The 23548-nt window shown below is 41.1% G+C and overlaps 1 protein-coding gene across 4 annotated transcripts; it reads right to left on the bottom strand.

Annotated features, from left to right (window-relative positions):
• Positions 1-5347: 5347 nt before the first annotated feature.
• On the bottom strand, positions 5348-22646 carry SLC25A29 (solute carrier family 25 member 29). Of its 4 annotated transcripts, none has more exons than XM_075615078.1 (4): positions 22245-22646; positions 13190-13233; positions 8523-8606; positions 5348-8006 (listed from the first exon to the last, which is right to left on the bottom strand). In XM_075615078.1, the coding sequence occupies exons 1-4, from the start codon at positions 22270-22272 to the stop codon at positions 7263-7265; spliced, it is 900 nt and encodes a 299-aa protein (XP_075471193.1). In that variant the 5' UTR covers positions 22273-22646; the 3' UTR covers positions 5348-7262. The 4 variants fall into 4 exon arrangements, with proteins under 4 accessions (XP_075471193.1, XP_075471194.1, XP_075471196.1 ...); XM_075615079.1 differs by lacking the exon at positions 22245-22646 and adding an exon at positions 16304-16397; XM_075615081.1 differs by lacking the exons at positions 13190-13233; positions 22245-22646 and adding an exon at positions 11249-11269.
• Positions 22647-23548: the final 902 nt, after the last annotated feature.

Raw genomic sequence — 23548 nt, 5'->3', positions numbered from 1 at the left:
AATTAGTGGCTCAGTGACTGAGCCACTAATTGAGCCAGCTGTGCTGAAGTAGGGATATCCTGAAAACCTGGCCGGTTTGCGGCCCTCGAGGATTGGAGTTGTGCAGGCCTGATATATAGCGTCATCAAATGTATGTTATGACACTATGCTCAGATATTGCTTACATTATTGTAGCGGTTAATAAAATGTAAGTTTATAACCCAGAATAGTTTGCCCTGACCATGCAGCAGACCAAGTATTATACACTTTGCTGTATGTCTATTAGGGTTTTGGTGTGCTTTCTTTTTCTCAATGTACAATCTTGCTGTAGACCAGGGGTGCCAATTCCAGTGCTTAAGGGCCACCAACAGACCATGTACTAGGGATATCCTTGCGTCAGCACTGATGGCTCAGTCATTCTGATTGAGCCACCTGTGCTGAAGCGGGGATATCTTTTAAAACCTGGCCTGTTGGTTGCCCTTGAGAACTGGAGTTTGCCACCCCTGCAGTAGATAATTTGTGATAGTTACCTAAGGCTGGGGGGTGAAGTGGAACAGTAACCAGCATCAACTGAAGTTGGTTCTGGAAGAAGCGGTACTCTGCTTCTGACTGCTGCATGTGGCTTCACTTCTAGTCTTGCCAGGTTTTACTGTGACTGTCTACACCTTTTTGAAGAGCTTTCTATCAAGTATGGGAATTTGACTGAATACATATGAGTAGTTTTTGAAAGTTTCCTACCTGTGTTCCACAAGACACTGGGCATCATTTTGTATTTTAATACTGTAAATACATTTATTTCCCAAAATGTATTTGTTTCTATCTTTTAAAAGTTTGTTTTATCAACAGGATTTAATCAACACCTACTCGAAATTTCTTGCTTGTGACATGCTATTTTTATTTGCCAGAGAATAAGTGACGGCTGAATTTAAAAGGAAAAAAAATTGGGGAAGCTGGTGTGTGTGAGATTGTATAACATACTGAACTGTGAATTTCAGCGAAACTACTTCGCCTGTGTCATTGCAATGCCTTATCTGCTGAGACATTACGTCTCATTATTTTTATGTACGTTAAATGATCTTTCTTTGGCATCTATTTTTGATTACTGGTGGTCTGCTTTTTTAAAAAATATATGTAAAACCGATTTTATGCAGGGTATGAGAAAATAGTTAAGCACTCAGTATGTTAGACTCTTGTATTTTTAACGGTGTGCTAACCATTCTTTTAGCAAAGCATGCTCACCCATGTTTTCACTTTATTTATATTTCATTCTTCATGGGTAAACTGCTTCACCCCTTCCTCATGCACTTGCTTATTCTATATGCGTAGAAATTGGGCATTCCAATCAAAAGTGGCTGAATTTTACAAATTGCTTCATCTAGGTATGTAAACTTAGTTATTGGAAAGGCCAATTTAATTAGCTTATTTTTACTCGTAGATCCATTTTTACACTTGGCGATTCACAAACAAAATTGTGCAATAAGTTGTAGCTAGTGTATGACACTTTCCAATTCCATGGTGGAAGGTGACACACGACATGGAACTCGTGTCAAACATCATTCTGTTTCTAATGGTTCACATTTCAACGCATTCATTCCACCTAAAAGGACTGCAGCAGTATTTCATGTTTTGCAGTCTTTCATTGTACATTTTCTGTGAAATAACTGAGCCTTGCTGTAAATAATATATATATAGCCTTTGAACATTAAAACAAACTGCTGTGTGACACGTTTAGATATCTCAGGGAACTAGCCTTTAGCATGGTTTTACCGAAGTTGCTGAAATCTATACAGTGCATTACAAAGCTACTGGAACGAGCTTGAGAAAAGATGAAACTGTTCATTTTACTAATCGATATTTGGACTATTATCAATCGCTTAAGAATCCTTCTGTTATGCTTGTGACTTGTTTAACCAGAAAAAAAGTATCTGGTGAGGTTTGCGACTTGTGAAGAGGATTAAATGGCATATTTGCATTAAATATAAAACGCAGCTAATTTGTTCATGTACATTTCTCACACAGTTAATCTTTTAAGGAAACCTTTATAATCTCATACATTAGTCAAAATTAACAGTTGAAACAACACACGTCTCTACAGTGTGGCCTGCCTGCACCAAGCTATACCTGGAAGTTGTCTGTTAAGATCTGCACTATGTATATGGTAAAACTTAAAATGATGGCAGTTGGTTATCTAGTTCTCAGTATTGCTATTTTGGGTATGACATCACTGTAAATACTTTGTCATGCGTTCCACGCGAACTGCAAAAGTATTAAAATAGTTGTTCCAATTGTTCATTATGCATTTTAAGTTGCTGTAAAAGCTAACATTGTAAAAGTTCTGCGGCTCATGTTGTAATCACAATAAAATGTATTGGTGCAAATAGCCCAAAAAATAATTTTTAGACGAAACGTACTCCTAGCTTTGGACTAGTTTTGTATAGCTAAACTATTGTAAAGCAGTCCCGCCCCCCCCCCCCCCCCCCCAACATTTTATTTTTTATTGTTCTACAGCATTGGAAATGCTTGGTTATTAAGTTACTTGCTGGTGTTCTTCCCTTTCAGGGAATTAAATATGTCTGCCAAATAAGAAACTGCAAAGTCATCCGTTGGAACTTTCTGTCTCTGTCCAGAGAGAACACCGGTAAGAATCTTGGGAAACGAGGGTTCCATGGAACTAAAAATAGCATGGTTCGGTTCAGGAAGGCCTCCACGGTTTCCATGCTTAACATTGTGGCTTTCTATTGGATGAGCATGGTGGCCACTTGATATTCTCTTGTTCTAGTGGCATGTTAAAGGGCTGCCGTGGTTAAGAAGAGCTACGTTCTGTAGACCCCTTCCCTCTATTTCTGATGCAGCAAAGATTAATTGCAGCTTTAAATCTTAGGCTGCGCTTATAGTGCCTTGCGACGGCGACGCTCCAAAACAAATACATTGACTCCGTCGCAAGTGTTTCTTGTAAGCGCGACGTCGCGACCAAAAATTGACGCTAGGTAAGTTTGATATTTTTTTTTTGTGTAGAGATATATATCTATATATATGCCATGTGACTATCTCTAAACCAATCAAATTGCGCGGCCTGCCCCTTTTTAGTGACATCACATCAAATTATAACTTTTGCTGACTGCGACAGGTGATGTCATCAGTCGCTTCACCAGCACTATAAGCGCGGCCTAAAAGTCTCAGGAAAAATAGGATGTACTACTTAATTGGGATAAATGCTGTGCCTTCATAGTTGGTAATATTCAAATAACCTAATTCTGCAAAAAGCAAGGCAGTTTATTTGGCTTAAATAATGGCACTGATACATAACTACATATGTTAGGATTTTTGCAAAATAAAACGGCATGCAAAAAATGTTCTTGTAAAATATTTCTACTTCAACATCATGGAAAAATGCAAGTAGCAAACAGTTTGAAGAAGTGGTTTGTAGTCAAGACCAGTTAAAATTGATGTCTAGGAACCAGAACCTCATAAGCAATGGTTAGTACAAAGAAAGCGGCAACGTATCATTGGTTAGTACAAAGAAAGCGGCAACGTATCATATGTTTACTCTAGAAATAAATCTTGGACAATATACATTTTTTTTTTTTTTTAAACTACAGATTTGGTTGTCATTGCCTTAGACTTAATACATAAGTGACAGTAACTTTACAACGGAATATAGAGCTTTACAATGGAAAGTAAACTTTAATGGAAACTGGGCTTGCACTCAACACTTCACAATATTTGTTTAAAGCATTAAACAGGCTATGTTCTCACTGTTTTAATATTTTGTGATTAAATAAAATGGTTTGTAAAAAAAAAAGTCAGTTTTGCAAAGGTGCATAATATTTTAAGCTTTTAAACAATTGAGTGATTTCATTAGGCTGTGATTGTGCCACATTTTAGGCTCTCTTTAAGCTTAGTTATTCAGTAGCATTGCTGGATGGCCCTGCAACATCTCATTGTGTGGTCTGCCCCTTCAGCACTCTGCCTTAATGTGTCCTAAACACTATCCGCTTACTGTGTCACTTTCATGAAATAGAACCCTAAATGCAAGCCTAGCTAGCTGCCTTAATGTTAGAGCATAATGTGGCCACGATGAAGCACAGGGGCGTATGGCTACAATGTGACACTGTCCTAAAACTAAAAGGTATCAGAACCGGGTGACTGCAGATTTTTTTTTTAATTCAGCAAGATATATATGGAGCCCTGATACAGTATATAATAGTGCTGGAGCTTAACTTGTCCACGTACAACAATGTGCTCTAAAATGGTTAATGGAAAAAATCACTGATTAGGTGGTGAAATACATTCACAGAAGCCCTTAATGGCTAAAAGTATAGTTCATATCCTCCTGGTTCCTCTGCTGTAAACACAGTTCTCCTTCCGAAGGCCTTATGTCATCAGCTGTAGCCACAGCAGCTTATTTACAAAATCGATAGTCTTCTTTGCTACCGAGTATAGCAGAGTGATGTTAAGTTGACTCATTACTTATGTAAAATAGGACTGTATACAGCATTAGGCACATTTTTTAAGTACTGCTGCATGTTGAGTGATTACTATTAAACTAGCTGTACCTGGCATAACATGCCAATCTAGCAGATATTCCAGGTTATTAATGAAACATTACTCGGTTTTCACCCCTCCCTCTAATGCCTTGCTGTCTCTCCCTCTCCTCTGCACTCTCTCCTCTCCCTAACCTTTGTGCACACTGATCTCCCCTTACACCACCCCCCCTCCCTTGATAGTGCTGTGGAAAGTAGAGCACTGGGTGTTGTACCTGGTAGGCTAATATGTGACATGAGTGGCAGACATTTATTTATTTTTATGTAAAACGGGCAGCTTCAGTTAAACGCAGTGCATATGTTCATATAGAATAGTTTGCTTAATGAGCGACACAGAATTTGTTATTCACCAATGGATATTAGTGATCAAAAAGGCCAACTTCATCCATGTATCAAGTTGAACAGTATCCATGTCAAAATTAATTACAAAAGTTACATGCACAATGTAGTTGAATTGCACATGGCAAATAAATGACTGCTTCAGCTACTACCTTCTGTGATATGTATATGCACAACTTTTGTATGTGTTAACCCTTAACGGTAAAATTTTCTTGTTCAATCCTTGTAAACTGGCACTGTTCAAAAATAATCACTAGCACTTGCATAGTCTGACAAAATCCAGAGGTGCTTTGTTTTTTTAAGACTAGGCTGAGAGGTTTGTCAAATTAAGGTCGAGCAACTTTTACAATTCCATCCATATGGAATTTGATGGCAGACTAGATTAGAAAAGTAGTTCATTTGCATCCCTCTTCAGGTAGGGTAGACATACATTTGTAATACATGTATGCATTATTGCCAATAGCTTTACACAAAATTCAAGAAGGTTTAAAAAAAAAAAACTTTATTTCTAATTATACAAACATACAATATTCTTATTCCATTTGTGGTGAAGTGGCTCTAGAATACTGTATATCAACCAACTCATTTACAAGCAGCATTTTAATTTGAGCAAAATGGGTATCAAAACAGTTTTCCAGAAATGAAAGGGAGGGAAAATATAAACCACCACGATTGAGACTCCATACCTATTGCACCTTTCCCATTCAAAACAAAATCTCCCCCCAATATTAGTCTAAAAGAACCTCCTTATTCAGACAGACACCCCCCAGCTCGCATCGGGACCATACACCAAAAACAATTGTCAGCAGATCATTTTAATTTGGCCCACTTACTCTAACAAGACATTGATTGGACTTTCCCCTTTTTGTATCCACTTTCAACACCTAATGCTATTAAATATACCCTCTTCCTTCTCACTGAAGTACTCCTATTATCCTTTTTTTTTTTTTATTATTTTTAACCAATGCAAACATTTGCTTCAAATATTACATGTAACATCTCCAAGGTTAAAATAGTATGTTAACAATAAAATCTTTAAAAAAAAAAAAACCTGTACAGAACATAACTATGAAAAGTTTTAGTACTGAAAAAAAATAGTGAACATAATACTTTACATAAAATAAATATTTGATTTTAAAATCTCCCCCCCCCCCTGAAATAGATGCACACATTTGCATAACTGTAAAAATTGTTCATGTATTCACAATAAAATAAACCCAACATGTTCAGTTTTTTTTAACATGCAATGAAGGACTCTGGTTTGCCCGTGCTATATACCATATGCTTGTATACACCAAAGAGGAATGATCGTGTTGCTGCCACAAATAGTTTAGCAGTCAGCTCACAGTAAAAAGCTGTAGGCCAGCATAGTGTGTAATGTAACATTTACCATTTCTTTCAACTGCAGGAGTTTACATAATGAATATTAAGACTGCACATTAAAAAAAATAAAGTGTATTATGTAAAATGTTCTCTGTACTATTTCCAACTACTAATATGGATTTTGGGGACCTGTTCAGGGCCACTGATTGGGGGGACAGCCAGGACTACTGCCCTGGCCTCCCTTCCGGCAACCCTACAGGTAAACCAGGCCCTCCCCTTTCCTGGCTGCTGCCACCCTCCTGCAGGATTGAAGGGCCCTCCCCTCTGCTCAACACCACCCATCTATCCCTCCCTCAACTTGGCAGGCCTCTTGGGCTCTACCTTGTAATAGCCATGCTGCTCCAGCAAGCCCATCCCAAAGGGGGAGGAGATACGTGTGTGTTTGGGGTTGGGACTGTATTGTGTGCGCATGCGTGTATATTGGGGATGGGTGGGTTGAGTGAGGTGGGGGGGATGGGTTGAGAAAGGTGGGGATGTAAGGGGGGGAAGGAAAGTGTGACTGATTAGTGTAATGGGCGGGTGAGAGCGAGGAGGTATTTGTGAGAAGGGGGGAGTGTAAGAAAACGGGAATGGGGAGGGAGGTTGTTTTGCAAGGCCACCAACACGTGTGTTGGGGCCCCGGTGGAAACGTTAGTCCTAGACCATGTGAAAGCAGTCTGCGCCCCATGACCTGTTCTTGCACTTTAAAAAATTATATTCTGCATATTTTAGAAAATAATTTTCCTGGCTTGTTTCCAGCAATTATCTAGAACCCAAAAATAGATATACATTGATAAAGTATGCACAGTACACCCCCAAACACTGATCCCAGTTATGTTATCACATTATTTGCAATTATGACAATACTTTAAAATAAGGCCACAATCTATTTTACAACTCATGAGATGAAAGCCTGACTAAAATGCATATGAACCAATTTATACATAGAATTTATGTACATTAAATGTATCCAGCGCCAATATATTTATAAAAATAGCTCTACAATGTTTGTTTGAATTCAGACATGCTAAAAAGCATTTACAAGCTTGTAGGCTGTTGTATCGATGGCCTGGCTTCGCATTCATTCATAGTATCATCTGCTCTCATGTACATAAGGAAAAGTGTAACTATGGCAAAGGTAGCAGCGTTAACAGGGAACGCCCGGAGCAGGGTAGACGTGAGACCTCTTGTAAACACTCTCCAGCCTTCAACCGCATAACTTTTTCGCACACAGTCCACAATTCCATTGTAATGATTTACGCCTCCAATCCCATCTGCCTGCAGCCGTGATTTGATGACATCGATAGGGTAGGTTGATAACCATGACGCAATGCCAGACATGCCTCCAGCAAACAGCAGCTTGGGTATAATCCAGCTATCGTTGGATTCGCAATGAAGATATCTTGTGAGACAGTCATACGTCAAGAAGTAAAATCCAAAGCTTGGGGTTTCCCTAAAGAACGTGGTTACCATCCCTCTATTGATACCCCTCAACCCCTCTTTACGGTGTATTTTTACAAGACAGTCCAGGGAATTCTTGTACGTTTTAGACTTGGACTTGTATTCACCAGTTCCCTGAAGCTGCATTCTGGTTTTTGCCAACTCCATGGGGCAGCAGATCACACACTGAATGGCTCCAGCTGCGGACCCTGCAAGAAACTGATTGAATGGGGTGTCTTTTCCAAGGTATCTTAGGGCATTGCCTTGTACACCAAATACAAGGGCGTTGATGAACGTAAGTCCCATCATAGGTGATCCAACCCCTTTGTACAATCCCAGGGTCTGAAAGAAAACAATATAGCATTGAGATATTTGTAAAATGTTAAATTTTATCCCAAATAAGATTATTCTTGGGCGTATCAAAACTGCAAAATATAAAGTAGGCTTCCATCTCTTCTAATTCTTAATATACTAATAACTGAACAAAAATAATAATATTTAGAATTATGTTTTTTTAAATGTGACATGCATTATGAGTGACTGGTGTTTAATTCTACAACTGATTTTCTCAAGTATAAATGCAGTGAGGCTATAAAGAGCATATTAGATGGATTTTGCTTTTTTTTTTTAAATGGTTATAGAGATAGTGCTTATTACTTATGGAACATGTTCTCTCATGGCACCTCAACGTGTACAGAATGCTCATTAGTTTATAAAATATTTCACTGTGTCAAATACTTGAAAAAAAAGAGTTAATTCCATGTATGTCCTGGACTTCAACCATCTATATTTATTTTTAGTATTCACATCAGGACCGTTCAATTCACATTGCAAGAAGACTTGAGATATGCAACTTACAGATTCCTGCTTTATAATGGATTGGAAGCAGTGGTAGGTCCCACGATACAGAGGCTTGGAGATGCTCTGAACTTGAAGACGCACCTACAAGAATGGTTTACAGACACGGGTTAGTATACACCAAGAATCGAGGTACACTGCTGCTCAACTATGCCTCATGATAAATCTACAACTTGTCATATGCTGACAAGTCACAGTTCACAGAAAGAACATTTACAAAAATAAAGGAATGCATTCTTGAGCCCCCATAAGCTACATTTAACAATGTTCATGCACGTTGTGTTTGGAGATGAACACTAGTCTATTAAAAACATGTACAGTACAGTGGAATTGTTTTAATCATAGCTGACAAGTGGAAGCATTTATATAAAAAGGGACTATACTTTACAAATAGTATACTAGTCTCACAAAAAATTTGCAGTAAGTAAATGAAATACATCACGCAACATGGAAGGACGTTTACAACATAGGACAAAATGTTACAATTTGAATTATTGTCGACTGCATGGGCAAAGAGTTAGAGTATGCCAAGTACATACACTACATTTGTATTAACAAGGGACCAACTTTTATATTATGCATAATACCCTCTATTCTGAGGAAGCTGTGAGGGTTCTATTCAATGGAAATTCCCTGAGGCCACCTTCAGATAGTAACGCAATGTTTGTCATATTTTTCTATATGTATCATAGCTGTAATTCACCTCCAGCATTCGAACACAATACATTGCATTTCAGGACTATATGCAGAATGTTTTAGATCCTTTACTCTGTAAGGCTATGGCCCGGTGTCGGCACCACACGCAGCTCTGTTCCGGGCTGTGCAGAGCTGCAGGAGGAAAAAAGACGAGGGGCAGGGCCATAATGTCACCTGGCAGGTTCACCCTCATTGGCTGAACCGCCGGGGCGTGGCCAGCGCTCCGTTGCCAGTTCTAAAGACAGTTTTACGGTCTTCAGAAAAATCTGGCAGCGCGGCGGCCAAGGTAGGGAGCAGGCCCGGCCCCATTGAAGGGCGGTTCTTGTCCCTGCAGCGCACACCATAGTTCGCGCTGCAGCAGGGACCTAGCCTAAGGGAATAATTCAATATACTGCAAAGCAGTCGATTGAAAAACCATCGACTTGAATGGAGTTTTAGCTGATCGCACCAATTACCCCGCGAGAGTTCATGGTTCCTCCAGGAGTGAAAGACGTGACCCTGAAGAGTCGGCACTTACAACCGTAAACCCTGTCTGTAAAGCATAAGCTGAAGAGGTTGGGGGGATGGATTCATGCAACTCGGACTTCTGTCCTTGATCCTGATGCTCAGTTGTAGGATCCAACCTCAAGGTCTTATTTATGGCCAGCGATGTTATTTTACAATGTAGCTAAATAAAATACTCTGAAGAAACTTTGTATAGTTCTCCAGTATGCAGTGTTGTATGCTTATTTCCTCAACTACTTCATATTAACATACCATATGAAGCCAAAATCAGTGACTTTTTCATGTCACTATTGCCTTCATCTCCTGTTCCCCCTCTTAGGCTTGTTTTATAGTTGGCGCTCGTGCACGTGATGCACACTTTGTGTGTACGGTCCGTGCTGCTGTGAGCGACAGCTTCTGTGTGTGTGGTGTGAATAAATAATGTGTGTGTGAATAAATAAACAGACGTGATAATAAAACACACACACACCCCACTCTGAGCGGCGCAAAAAACACACTTTTTCACAGTCTTTCCCCCGATCGTTCGGCTGCACGCTCACTGCCGTGCACGGCCATAGTATAGGACGGCTGGCTAACCACAGCCACGCGCGCCGGAGCAAGCGCGCCCCCTATATTACAGGCCTTACCAACCGCACACGCAAGGCAAATTCCTTCTTGTAAATGTTGAGTGTTTTATGAAGGATAGGTGGCTTACATCTACTTCATATGAAAAAAACACAAGTAGCAAGAACTCTGCCCACACATTCAGGAAACTGGGGAGCTTCCCGCGAATAAACCACCTTTATCAAATCCAAGAGCATAAACTCATTTCATATAATGGAGAGAAAGGAGGGAGCTGTTCATATCACCTAGGCCAGGAGTGGCCAACTCAAGGCCTCAAGGGCCACCAACATGCCAGGTATTGGGGATTTCCCTGCTTCAGCACAGGTGACTCAAACGGTCATTCTGAATGAGCCACTTCTGCTGAAGCAGGGTTATCCTGAAAGCCTGGCTTGTTGGTGGCCCTTGGAGGACTTGACTAGGCATTAGGCTACAGAATTGTATTAATATTTGTTTAGACTTAAGTGCAGAGTTCACCGTTATTTTAAGTGTTTAAAAATAATAATTGGATGATGAAACAATATATTGGCATTCACGGCACAGAAAGCTTACAATACAAAGCCACTGCATTTAAGCAAGTGTAATATATACAGAATTAATGTAATAGTTTTTTTTTTTTTTTACTTTTTATAAATGAAATAATTAGGCATTTTGACAAAACACAAAACAAATACGACAATGTGTACATGCATAAAAGCAAGTGGGCGCCACGGATTTGCCTGGACACAAATATCCAATAGAAAATGTAGGCCAAAAAGCCAGAAGAGATTAAATCAGTGGATCTGATGTGTAAATTTGTTGGTGATATAAGCAAAGACAAAATTAAAAAATTGTTTATTTCTGCTTAGTTTTGTACTGGTCCAGAATATACCGATTTAGAATAAATCAGACTGAGAAACAGAAGTATTCACCTGGTCTATACTTACTCGGAGGTAACTCTCCGGGAAGAGGCTTATCTCTCATCTACAACAAAGTAACACTTTTGCTGTTAATGAAGACAGCCCCTAGCGCTAAAAGTAAAGGCAGTTAAAAGCAAACAATGCAATTTAACACAATACATCAACAAACCATAACAGTGATATTGGCATCATGGACATGGTGCTAGGCTTCAGAGAATGAAGGTCGTGTACATGTCAAAGTGGGTAAGAAGCGATGCACTAGGAGTGCTCATTTGCATGGGATTACCCAGAATCCCTGACAAGCACTGTATACTTGTGTGTTTATGGGGTAAGGCAGGTTCGGAGGCCTGTTAATGCTCAGAAGTGTTCTTTACCATTACTTTATTACTGTGACTTATTACTGTGACTATTAAAGCTACTTAACATAATTCACAGCCCAGTCATGCTAGATCAACACATACTGAAATTATCGTATGGGAAACGGATTTTTATTTTATGTTAAACCTCTTTAGAAGTGCAGAGTATTTGTATATTCTTTTGTCTTTGTCCATTGCAATCAAGAACCTCCTTTTATTACATGCGGCTTCTCTTGGAAACACACACTTTGTTGTATATGTTACATACCATTAAATTGTATGTTTTCTTCAAAAATGCGATCTGCTTTGCAACAACCATTTGCTGTGGCCAGCAGGACACGTGCAATTAGGAAGCTAGTGCCAGTCCTGAACATCAAAACAAGATGCAACTTGGTCCCCCGCTTTCTAGAGCCACACATTGACTTATGTAATTTTTTTCAAAAGGACCTCCGTCAATCACCCTACATCATTCATAATACAAGAGTTTCAGGGAAGACGATATCAGTCTGGCTACTAATGTAGTAGTAACTGATACTCTGATACTCCTAACATGAACCTTACATTGACCTACGCTGTGTCAGCTAACAATTCATGAAAATACTCTACAATAAAAAGCTTCTTCCCCTGAAAGTCCTAATTATGTCAACTGCAATAGATATTTATTTTTTTGTTTGTGGGACACGACGTTTGGCCATTAATATTTAGCGCTTTCAAATGCAAAAAGTGGGCCCGGCCTTTGTAAGGTGGTTATTTTTCTAATAACTTTTCAGTGTTCTTTTGTAGCCTTACACAATAAAAATATCAATATTCAGACTAAAGGGGAGACCTGTATTTAAAGTACCATTGAATATAATGTTGTTTATTTAATGCAGTGGCACCACTTACTGTGCACCCCGATAGATCACTTTAAATCTTCATAAGAACAAAGTGTCATGCAATGTTACTGCATATTTCATGTGGTTTAATCACTTCACCAAGACGGAAAGCAATGCGCCTTATCCATGCGTTGTATTGGTTTTCCTTGCAATTTTGTAATTTTATGAGCAACCTTTTAAACAGAGGTTTACAAGTCCACTTGGAAACATTGCTGTATATGTGCATGACATTTGAGGCAGCATTGGGTGTGGTCTAGGACATTGATCTGCGTCCGTTTCGCCGCGACCAAATGACAGCCCTCGCTTCACCACAACTCGCCCCACTGCTGGAACCTGCCGCCGCTTTATTGAGTGCTAAAACCCCTTAACCTAACCCCTTACGCTAAAAGCCCCTACCCTGACCACTAAGACCCCTAAAACTAACCCCATCTCTCAACCACTAACTTACCTTCTAGAAGTGGCCTGAAGCAAAAATTCCAGCGGCGGATCGGCTGCAGCAGAGGTTCCATCTGCGGTCGAACGCGAGTGGTCATTTGGGCCACGGCAAAACGGCCGCCACCAAAGTGTCCCATTCCGTATTGGGTGTGCATGTGATAAGCACGATTTGTTTTTGTTAAAGGATTACATTAATTATGGTCGTCATCTTTGCTTACAGATACAAATGATCAAGGTATTGGCGGAGCTGGACAAACGAAAATACGGTTTTATAATGAAGATCTGGAAAAGGTACAACTCACCTTAACAGTGTCAAACGGATGCCCAACCAACACACCAGCAGCACCTACAACACAAAACATGACCCGTGTCACAACCAGCAGCACAGTACGGCATTTCTTGTAAAGACTTCTTTACATTTCTTCTGCCACTATAGTCTCTCTGAATGTTTGTAGGGTGGTAAAAGGACAGAGCACTACGTTGAAAAAAAATAATAAAAAAATAAAAAAACCCTAGAAGGGATCAAGAGGTGGCTCTAATAAAAAGGCGTTTAATGAATCATGGATCACAGGGTAAACAACGTACCTACGCGCTTTATCAAGTAGCGTGAAATGCGTAGGTGCGTTTTTACCCTGCGGTTCATTAAACGCCTTTTTTTAGTAGAGCCACCTCTTGATCCCTTCTCTTTTTTCCATGTCGCGTCAGTGCGCGGTCCTTTTACTACCATTTGGATCTTCATGGATGCACACCTTGGAATATCAGGACTGAGTAGATGCATCGGGACGTCTGCCTGCATCTGAATGTTTTCCCATGTATTATGTATTATCTAGTGGAAGTGATATTACGCTATATGTGGGGGACACCTATGCTAGGGCTCCCATAAGAGTTATTCCTCAGTTACCTTCATTGATGTGCTGCAACTTCCCATTGTAAGTATTCCAGACTCTATGCATCTTCTTACTTTATGAATGAGGCGCCCACACCCCGTCTAGCCACCATCCCCCTCCGGGACCCTGTATGAATGTTTATATGCACTCCAAGTTGTTTTCCCTCGGTGATCATGTAATCACAATAAACCTATTATTGTCATATGTTCTTGTGTAATCAATTGTTCCAAGTCAAGGGCATTAAGCAACGCAATCTCCTCCAGCAGTGAGGAGGCTCAAAAAAATGCTGCCTTTGTACAGACTCGTTGGCCTTCAAAAAATGGTTATCTTCATATCAACAAGAGAAACAGAAGACACAAAAAAAAAAAAAAAAAAAAAAAAAAGCACAGATGCAGGTTTACCCCTTAGGACACGGGTGACCTACTCCCATTCTCAAGGGCCACCAAAAGGTCAGGTTCAGGATATCCATTTCAGCACAGGTAGCTCAATCAGTGCTGGAGTACACCTGTGCTGAAGCAGTGATATATTGAAAAGGGAATCCAGGTTGCTAAGCATGGACTAAATGAAGGTGTTTTCTTTTAAGGGGAAATTGATGTCATGTAAAAAGTACAGGCCAACAAATTAGTTTTGTCTAAAGTTTTTTTTTTAATCTTTTGCATAATTTGGCATTTATTTGTAGGAAATTTAGAATTGCTGCGACCCCTAATATTGCAATCATTTCTCTATTACTCAGCCATGATTCTTGTAATCAGGGCTGCATTTTTTCCCCAGATTTCAGAATGCGGACGATATTACATGGATACGAGTACTTCAACTTGCATTATTTGTCGTCAAGTCTTACCGCTCAAAGAACCAACAACTCCACTGTGTGTGATTACCTCAGGGCCAAGCAAGACAATAAACGGATTCTGGGTGATCACACAGCAAAGGCACGCAAGAAAAATCCACGAGCACAAATGTGACACTTTTGGTTTTCTAAATAAAGGTCAAGCACCGTTACTGTACCACAATCTGGTGGGTATTACGGCATTTTATGGCAAAAACAGAGACGCTCATAGCATATCAACAGGTTTTTCACTTGGCATTTGTAACTTTGTGAGGTAGGTTATTCAGAAGCTGTCCTGTCCACACAGTCCAACAAGTGGGAAAAGTACCCACATTTATAACAATTACATCCCATGATGAAATGCAGGAGCATTTATTTTGTACACACGATTGTGGGTTCAGTGGAGGGGTTTTAGCACCTTGCCTCGCATGCAATTTCGTGCTGTAAATCGGAGTATTTCAGATGAAAACGCAGCGGGTGCTCAGATCCAGTGAAACCTCAGAAAGGAGACATCTGAACGTTCTAATATTAAGCGGTTCCACTTTCAGGCTAGAGTTAAAATGCTCAATGGGATAACTGCAGATTGTCCCTACATTCAAAGCCCCATTGTATTTCTGCCAGGTGGGCCAATCAAGGTGTCCTCAATTTAATGGGCACATACAAGAGCTCATGCAGGAACATTCAAATATAATATAGCAGGGGTGCGCAAACTTCTCCCTGCCCGCGCCTCCCTTCCTTACCTTGCATTATGCATCAAATGACACCGTGGGGGTTACGTGACATCAGGTTGCCTGCCGCGTTGCCATGGCAACGTGTCACCAAAGACAAGGTAAGGGAAGTTGCAGAGGCCTCATGCGATCCACCGGCATTTGATTTATATGCCTGGGGGAAGAGCGCAGGGCCTCTGCTACCGCCGCGCCTCCCTGGAAAATCTTGCGCTCTTCGGTTTGCGCACCCCTGGGATATAGCATAGTTGGCTCTACTGTGTGGTTTTTTTTTTGTACATTTGCAAAGAAGTGATTAGCGCGAAATACCCAGAAGAATTTGCTGAATCAGCATTGCTTATGTAGACCTTGAAAATGAAGACAAAACATTTGTGTACTAAATTCCAGTAACGATGTGAAGTATTATTAACATAAGTGTGTATGGAGAATAACTAAACCCAGAATCAAGCTCAGCCAAAGGATACGGGTGAAAATTGATCCCACACAATCGTAGTTTCTATTTTTATACCGTGGTGCCTAGTCAAATGGAAAAAGCCCATGGTGCCAGAAGGCATCCTATTAGTGGCGTTAACTCCTTCAGCGCTGGAAATCATGTGATACTGCCTGAGAGGGACTGTTTTTTTTTTTAGTCTGTGCAACATGATCAAGAAGAGACTGTAGGTTTGTTAGAAAAATGTACGGTTAACCCGAGTACATGTAAGCCAGCACTCTACTTACTGAACATATAAGTCAGGCACTCTACTTACTGAACGTATAAGTCAGGCACTCTACTTACTGAACGTATAAGTCAGGCACTCTACTTACTGAACGTATAAGTCAGGCACTCTACTTACTGAACGTATAAGTCAGGCACTCTACTTACTGAACGTATAAGTCAGGCACTCTACTTACTGAACGTATAAGTCAGGCACTCTACTTACTGAACGTATAAGTCAGGCACTCTACTTACTGAACGTATAAGTCAGGCACTCTACTTACTGAACGTATAAGTCAGGCACTCAGTTTTCGGTCCCCGTGTAGATTTTCCTTAACGCCGCATCTTGCAACAGCTGCTTTCACATACTCATGGAACAGAAGACGTTCAAAGCAGCAGCATGACCGGAATGGTGTCCAAATATGCGCAAACCGTGTTGTTTATTACATCATATGTATAGTACAAAAACAAGCGCTATGTTTTAGGGGGGAGGGGGGAATACAACTGCCCTGTCAGGTGTAGAAGTGTGCGTTCTACAGAAGGGAGGCTGTAACCTCAAACATAACGCTGGCTTTTCTAACTCTGCATACGGTGTAATAAACAGAGCGGTTTGCGTATATCGGGACACCATTCCTGTCGTGCTGCTACTTTGAACTTCTGTTTTCACGAGTGCCATTAACCCTATGAGATCATACAAAGAACCCAACACATCTTCCTGGTTAAGGAACCACTGTTTTATGACAAAGTGAGCTCCCATTGGTAAAAACTGTACAGTAGATCCATGTGGCGTCACAAATGGTTTCTTTTAGATAAATCTTGTGTGGAGGAATTATTTCCTCTTTGTATGCTTGAGCCAAATTGCTTTTAAGTCGGAAGTGCACGTGTATTACATTATTCAACCTCTCAGGGCCTGGTTATAACTTATCAATCTTCACATTAAGTTTCTTTCAGCAATTACATCGTCTGAGCTATTAGTACTTTTCTACCTCGTGTATTCGAAGCCGAGGGTGCTCAACTCAAGCAATCACCCCCCCCCCCCCCCTCAACAGGGCAGGTTCAGGATATCCCTGATTCAGCAAAGGTCACTCAAACAGTCCTTGCTTCTGCAGCAGGAATGTCCTGAAAACCTGACCTGTTGGGAGGGGCTCGAGGACTGGAGTTGAGCACCCCTGATCTATAACACCCCTGTTCTATGCGACAGAATAAGCTCCAGACGCAAACAAGTTAGTCATAATAAACTTTCAAAATTAAAAATGTATAGCACATTGGTTCATTGTTTGCAGATACATTTCTGTACCTGTTATGGGATATAGATTAGATATAGAGATGTTTTAAAGAAGAACCCAAAAGGAGTGCTCCTTACATTCATACTTAATCCTTGAGCACCACCATTAGTTATACTAATGTGTGTCTTTATTTATATAGCACCATTAATGTACACAGCGCTTTACGCGACATAATATAAATAACAAATACAAACACATCATGGGAATAAGTGTGTGTCCATTGGAAGTCTTCCCTTAAAAATTTTATAATAATTCCTCCAGGGTATGAGGGGAATATCGGCTGACAGAGCTGTACTGTATTGTAATCACACCTATAGCAGCCTGCAGCATCTCATGTGAGATTATTCATTGTGACACTGACCAACTTGTTTGTTTAGGGAAGTGGTTTCCAACCTTTTTTGGTTAAGGATCCCTATGTAAAATTCTGAGGAACCCCAACCCTCTCTAACAGCGCCTCCTGACATCAGATGCATTGTAAGGAACCCCAACCATCTCTAATAGCGCTTCTGAGATCAGGTGCCTTGTAAATTCTTCTGTATTTGGTACAATTTTAAAAATCACAGGGAACCCTTTAGGGATGCTCGGGGAACTCAATGGTTCTTAGGAAACACTGGTCTAGGGTTTCATTTATATATATAAAAAAAAAAAGTTGTTTGAAATTCTGGTTTAAATTTTTTTTTTTTTTTTAATGCTGCAATAGAATGCAAAACAGAGCATGACTGCATACCGCTATCCATAAATCAAAAGGATACCCTGGGTAATTTCTGACCCCAATAATGCCCTTGAGCGTCTAAACAATGCACATTCAGGGATCTACAGATCAAGGCACATGTGGAGCAAATGTAAAAAGGGATATCCATTTATTTTTTTAAATGTCAATGAAGGTTTTTCATTAAACTGTGATCATGCTGAATAGAGCACTATAGCACAGGAACTCCAGTTGGTGGCATCAATAGGAGGCATCATTATTGCAGTTTAATTAATGACCTTCAATGTACCATGTTAGCAAGGTATTTTGCACTGTCGGCTTGTGATTTGGAGAATATTATAAGGTGGTATTCAGGGGAGTTAAAGGAGCAATCCAAGCAACATCCAACATGTGCTTTTTTAACTACATTAATTACTACCTTTATTTTAAAAATTCAACTCAATGCCAGTTTTAATATACTGAGCATCTTTTGATTTCTATAGCAGGCTTTAGCCCACCTCCCCAGCAGTGCAAGATCTTTGTAACACTTTCCTGTTTGTGATAATTTGTTGCCAATGTTCCCAGCAGTTTGAGCTGCAAACTGTAACAATAGATACTGTTACCTTCATAATATAAGAATACATTGTAGCTACTGAGTTACACTCACTGAAGGATTGATTTGAAATTGAAAAAGGTGGCCATTTAGTGAAACAGCATTTTGGTGATCGATCATGGGAGAATCAAAATCTATCGGCAGCTTAGGTAATTCATTTTCAATAAAAGAGCTCATAAGGATTAAACTATGCTCATGTCTTACTTTTCCCTCTGCATCCAAAACTCAAGGAAACCGGGGTTGGGAATAACCGCTTTGGTTAAGGCCGTATCCAGAGTGCAGGATATGGAACGAGCTACGTAGCACGCACCGAATCAAACACTAGGACGACAATGCATATGTGCGTAGTGTGCGTGCGCGCTACAGGGAGAGCAGCGCTTCGCAATACAAACAAGTTTGTTTTGAATGCGCAGCGCCGGGGAGGAGGAAGCTAGCACGTTCAACTATGGACGCGGCCTAAGAATCTGAACCAAACATAATGTGATCAGAAAGCTTGTTAAATATGAAGTCACCTTTTCTGTGCCTGAGATATACAGGCAAGAGTGGCCAACTCGAGTCCTCAAGGGCCACCAACAAGTCAGAATATCCCTGCTTCAACACAGATGGCTCAGTCAGTCATTCTGAATGAGCCACCTGTGCCGAGGTAGGGATATCCTGAAAACCTGATCTGTTGGTAGCTTGGAGAACTGGAGTTCCCCTCCCCCGATCTAGTCTTCATATTACAGTCACCGAAGGTATTGGTAAAATAAGATTTTTTAATTCAAACATGAATAATCGAATGATCCCAACAGGATATAAAGAAGCCAAATCTAACAATGCAATCACTGTTGATACTGATAGGGATGAAACAGAAATGAACAGAAGGTATGCACAGACATTACACAGAGGCCTTAAATACCCTCTGTGATATATGCACAGAATTATAAATATGCAGAAAACATTATCCATGTCAGCTGACATACTGTATACTAGGGCTCTTGTGGTTGTGGCTTTGGGGGTGTGCAGGAAACATAACACCAAAGGAACGCCCCCAGCCATACATTTGAAAGTTTAACAGGGTTTAAATGCAACAGATTTCGCAACATTTAGACTATTGCACCTCCAGAATTCAAATTGTTTAAAGCTACAGACCAAGCAATATCCTACGTGTGCTTTTTAAAAAAAAAAAAAAAAATCAGTTCTGTACGGTAAGAACATATTTGTAGCATTTTTAAAAAAAAAAAAACATCTGAATTACATTTTTAATGCATTATAATGTAACAATCTTTTTCTTTTCTATAGCAACCATTTACAAAGTCACACCCCCTTCCGCTTTTAAAACAGGCTTTGGCACACCCCTTTTTGAACCCTGCCCTCTCTCTAGCAGTGAACCAATTGTATCTAGTGACTGCCTGGTCACATGATCGTCCCCATAGAACTTTGCATCTTTTGTCCTCTTCTGCTGCACTGACAGCCATTTAGTGAACCCCCCCAGCCGAACGGATCGGCAACTTAGCCAATTACTTATTGGGGGAGGGGGGGGGGGGGGGGGGGAGATTGTATTGATGCACATATTAAAGGGTAAAAATAAAAATATGGAAAAAAAGGGCAGCATTCACTGCTGCTTTTAAAAAGCTTATACAGTAATCCCTTTGCAAGTGTCAATGCAAGTTTATTTCCTATCCGTCGAGTTATAGTCAGAGAACACGTCGCTTGGGCTCCAAGTATGGTAGCATTGTTGTAATTCAGATTTGGAAACACTAGATTTAACAGCAAGGTTCTTTCATGCAAATCTAAATACCCTACTACCCATAAAAATCAATAAAATCCACACCTCCCTTATCTGCTCATGTTTTAGGCCACCTGTTAACTGAATATTTTAATCCATGAATAAAGGGGAAGTACGACGCCTGCATGAGTCAGGGCCATCTGCTGGTTTATCATATGATCCCTGCAATTAATTGTGAAGAAATACATTACTGGATTCTTCAGAGATTAACAGGTTAAACAATGCACAAGAAAACGGTCACCGCAATAATTCACTTATACATATAGGATGGCTGCCATCAAAATAGGACACACACACACACACACACACACAGGGTGTGTGTATATAGCAAATAAAAATTACTTGTGAGCACATTCACATGTCTTAGACAGGTCTGCTACCCTGCTTTTCACCATTATCACCTAGCATACAGTGCTTCCACTGCAGCAAGGGATTCTGGGAAGTGATATGCAAATGAGCACACAGTGCCACCTTTGCCTTAAATCCATTATTACATGGGGCCCTTAAGCCAATGCTCACCGTTTTAAACAGCTTTTAAACACTGCCTGGGATCAGATTCAAAGCCAGTTAACCCACTCAGACACAGCTGTTTCGACCTATATATGTCGATATAGTGTATATATGTAGATGGTGTGTGTGTGTACACATGTAGATGGTTGTGTGCGCACACACACACACACACACACACACACACACACACACAATGTAGTTGCAGGTCCTAGATTGACGAACAGAACATACTGGACACCTAACAAGCTCCTATTCAACCCCCAAAATACCCACAACATATATATAAGCATATGAGCGTCAGAAGAGTGCTACTGAGCATGGCAATATGCATTAAAACCAGAGACATAACATAAAACACAGACAAAGCTCAGTTTATAGCACATCTAGTGAGACTCATACACGGTACAGTGCCTAAATATATATGGACAAATATCTAATAAGTAAATGGTCTTTTAGTTTGACATTTTTGGCCAAAATTGTTGTAAGCCCCTGAGCCAACGCCAAGGCAGACCACATGTCAGGGGTCCCTAACGCTAATATAAAGGTCCTAGATTGACCCAGCTATTTGAATTATATTTTGGGCTGGCAGTAATCCCTATTACAAGTAGTGATGTCAGCAGTTGTAGGTGTCAGTGCTAGAGACATGCAACAAATGACATATTGCTTAAACGTGCATCTGCAAAATGAAAGCTAATTTGACTCGCTAGCTACCGTATTAACACAAAGCAGTACCACATTATTTCATTCACACACCAAGTGCAAGGAGTGTGGTCGCGACAGCCTGTGCAGGACACATTCAAGCTGCCTTTCCAAGCCCAGAAAGGCCTTTTTCTGGTCTGGCCCAATAGCATGACTGTATTCTCACCATAGTGCAGCAGCTCCCCACATGCACACACTGCAGCTCCCCACATGCACACACTGCAGCTCCCCACATGCACACACTGCAGCTCCCCACATGCACACACTGCAGAGGTCTGAACACAGCTCAGTGCTGCCCAGCATCTGGGATTGTAACCGGTGTACTTGCCGGCAGAGATTTTCGAACACAAATGACTACAATGTGAAGTGATTTATATTGCACTTAAGCCAATGCAGTCGGTGTCATCAGCAAAGCACATTGAGAAACACATTCATGCCTCCCCCGGGCAGCACTGAGCCTGCTGCCGCCTCTGCATCACAGAGACACACAGAGACACACAGAGACACACAGAGACACACAGACACACACAGACACACACACACACAGAGACACACACACACACACACACACACACATATACACACACAGACACAGGGGAATACAGCAGCCTGCAGCCAGTGAATAATAATAATAATAATAATAATAATGGAGAATTCTCACCTCCGGCGCATCCTGCCAGGAAATCCATAGCGCTTCCTCCCCACAGATGTACGGGAGAGAGAGAGGACACAATGTAGCAGCGCAGGCAGCAGCAGCGCAGGCAGCAGCAGCAGCACGTCAATGCCCAGTCTCCGCTGCCAGACACACGCTGTATCCACCGTCACACAGCCCCCTCCCCAGCTCCTGCAGGGTGAGGAGGGACGATCAGAGGGGGCGGTGAAGACTCCGTGTGATGTGTTGTGTCTCAGGTGATGTGTTGTGTGATGTTTTGTTTTCCTTGTGACTACGAATGAGAATGATATTGGTGCACGCCGCCCCCTTCCTCCGTGTCTCTGGAGCCCGTGCACACCGCGCAGGATTAATCAGGGCTCTGCTATTTCTGGCGACACCCAAGAAGGTGCAAATGTCCTTATTTAGGAGAGGCGGGCTGTCCAATGAGAGGAGGAGGTGAGGACAACACCCCCCAGACTCAACCCCCTTCTCTGCCTTCAAATGTGACTGGCTGGGGAGGGGGGGAATGAAAGAGAAGCTGGGGAGGGGGGAACAGAGCGAGAGGAGAATGTAAATTAGGGAAGAGAGTGATAAGAGGCAGGTGATCAGTGCAGAGAATGGGAAGGAGCATCAGAGGTGGGCAAAGAAAGATGATTGTGTGAGAGCAGGAAATGTGGGCAGTGTCATGGGGAGAGTGGAAATACAAGGTGTAGGGGAGAGCGGAAATACAAGGTGTAGGGGAGAAGGAAATACAAGGTGTAGGGGAGAAGGAGCGGCTCAGTGAGTAAAGACACTGAGTTTGAAGCAGGGAAACTTGGCTCTATTCCCGGTGTCGGTGCCTTGTGACCTTGGGTAAGTCACTTTATCTCCCTGTGCCTCGTGCACCAATATTAGATTGGTGTAGAGAAGTCAGGGAGCGCAATGCACCGGAAAAAACAGGACACACAAAAAAATAGTGCCACTCTGTCTGTGCCCACTCTGTCTGTGCCCACTCTGTCTGTGCAGTCCTGATAACGCAGGCAGCTCTAAATATGTATGAATGCACAAATACAATCTCACCCACAGAATCTAGATGCTGCAGGTAGTCAGACCTCTAAAGAAAAGAGTACCCAAGTGAACATACATACAGTCCACCAAATCTACTCCAACTGAATGTATAGGAGAGTGGCACTGATAGTGTTCTGCTGTCAATACACAGATGACAAACAGATGTTGCCAGTACTTAAGTAAACACACACACAAATAACTAGACCACTCCAACTGGATATGCAGGAAATGGCACAGATGTATTATGCAGAAACCGCATGAAAGGT

Source organism: Ascaphus truei, chromosome 9 (genome assembly GCF_040206685.1).
Source record: "Ascaphus truei isolate aAscTru1 chromosome 9, aAscTru1.hap1, whole genome shotgun sequence".
NCBI lineage: Eukaryota > Metazoa > Chordata > Amphibia > Anura > Ascaphidae > Ascaphus > Ascaphus truei.
Note: the sequence above shows the minus strand (reverse complement) of the source record. Positions and strands in the feature narration are given on the sequence as shown.

Coding starts and splice junctions, on each gene's coding strand:
- SLC25A29 (XM_075615078.1), bottom strand. CDS start 22,272: ATGGATTTCCTGGCAGGATGCGCCGGAG. Junction 13,234..22,244: donor CCTGGCAGGATGCGCCGGAG/GTGAGAATTCTC, acceptor TTTGTGTTGTAG/GTGCTGCTGGTGTGTTGGTT. Junction 8,007..8,522: donor CCATTATAAAGCAGGAATCT/GTAAGTTGCATA, acceptor GTTTTCTTTCAG/ACCCTGGGATTGTACAAAGG.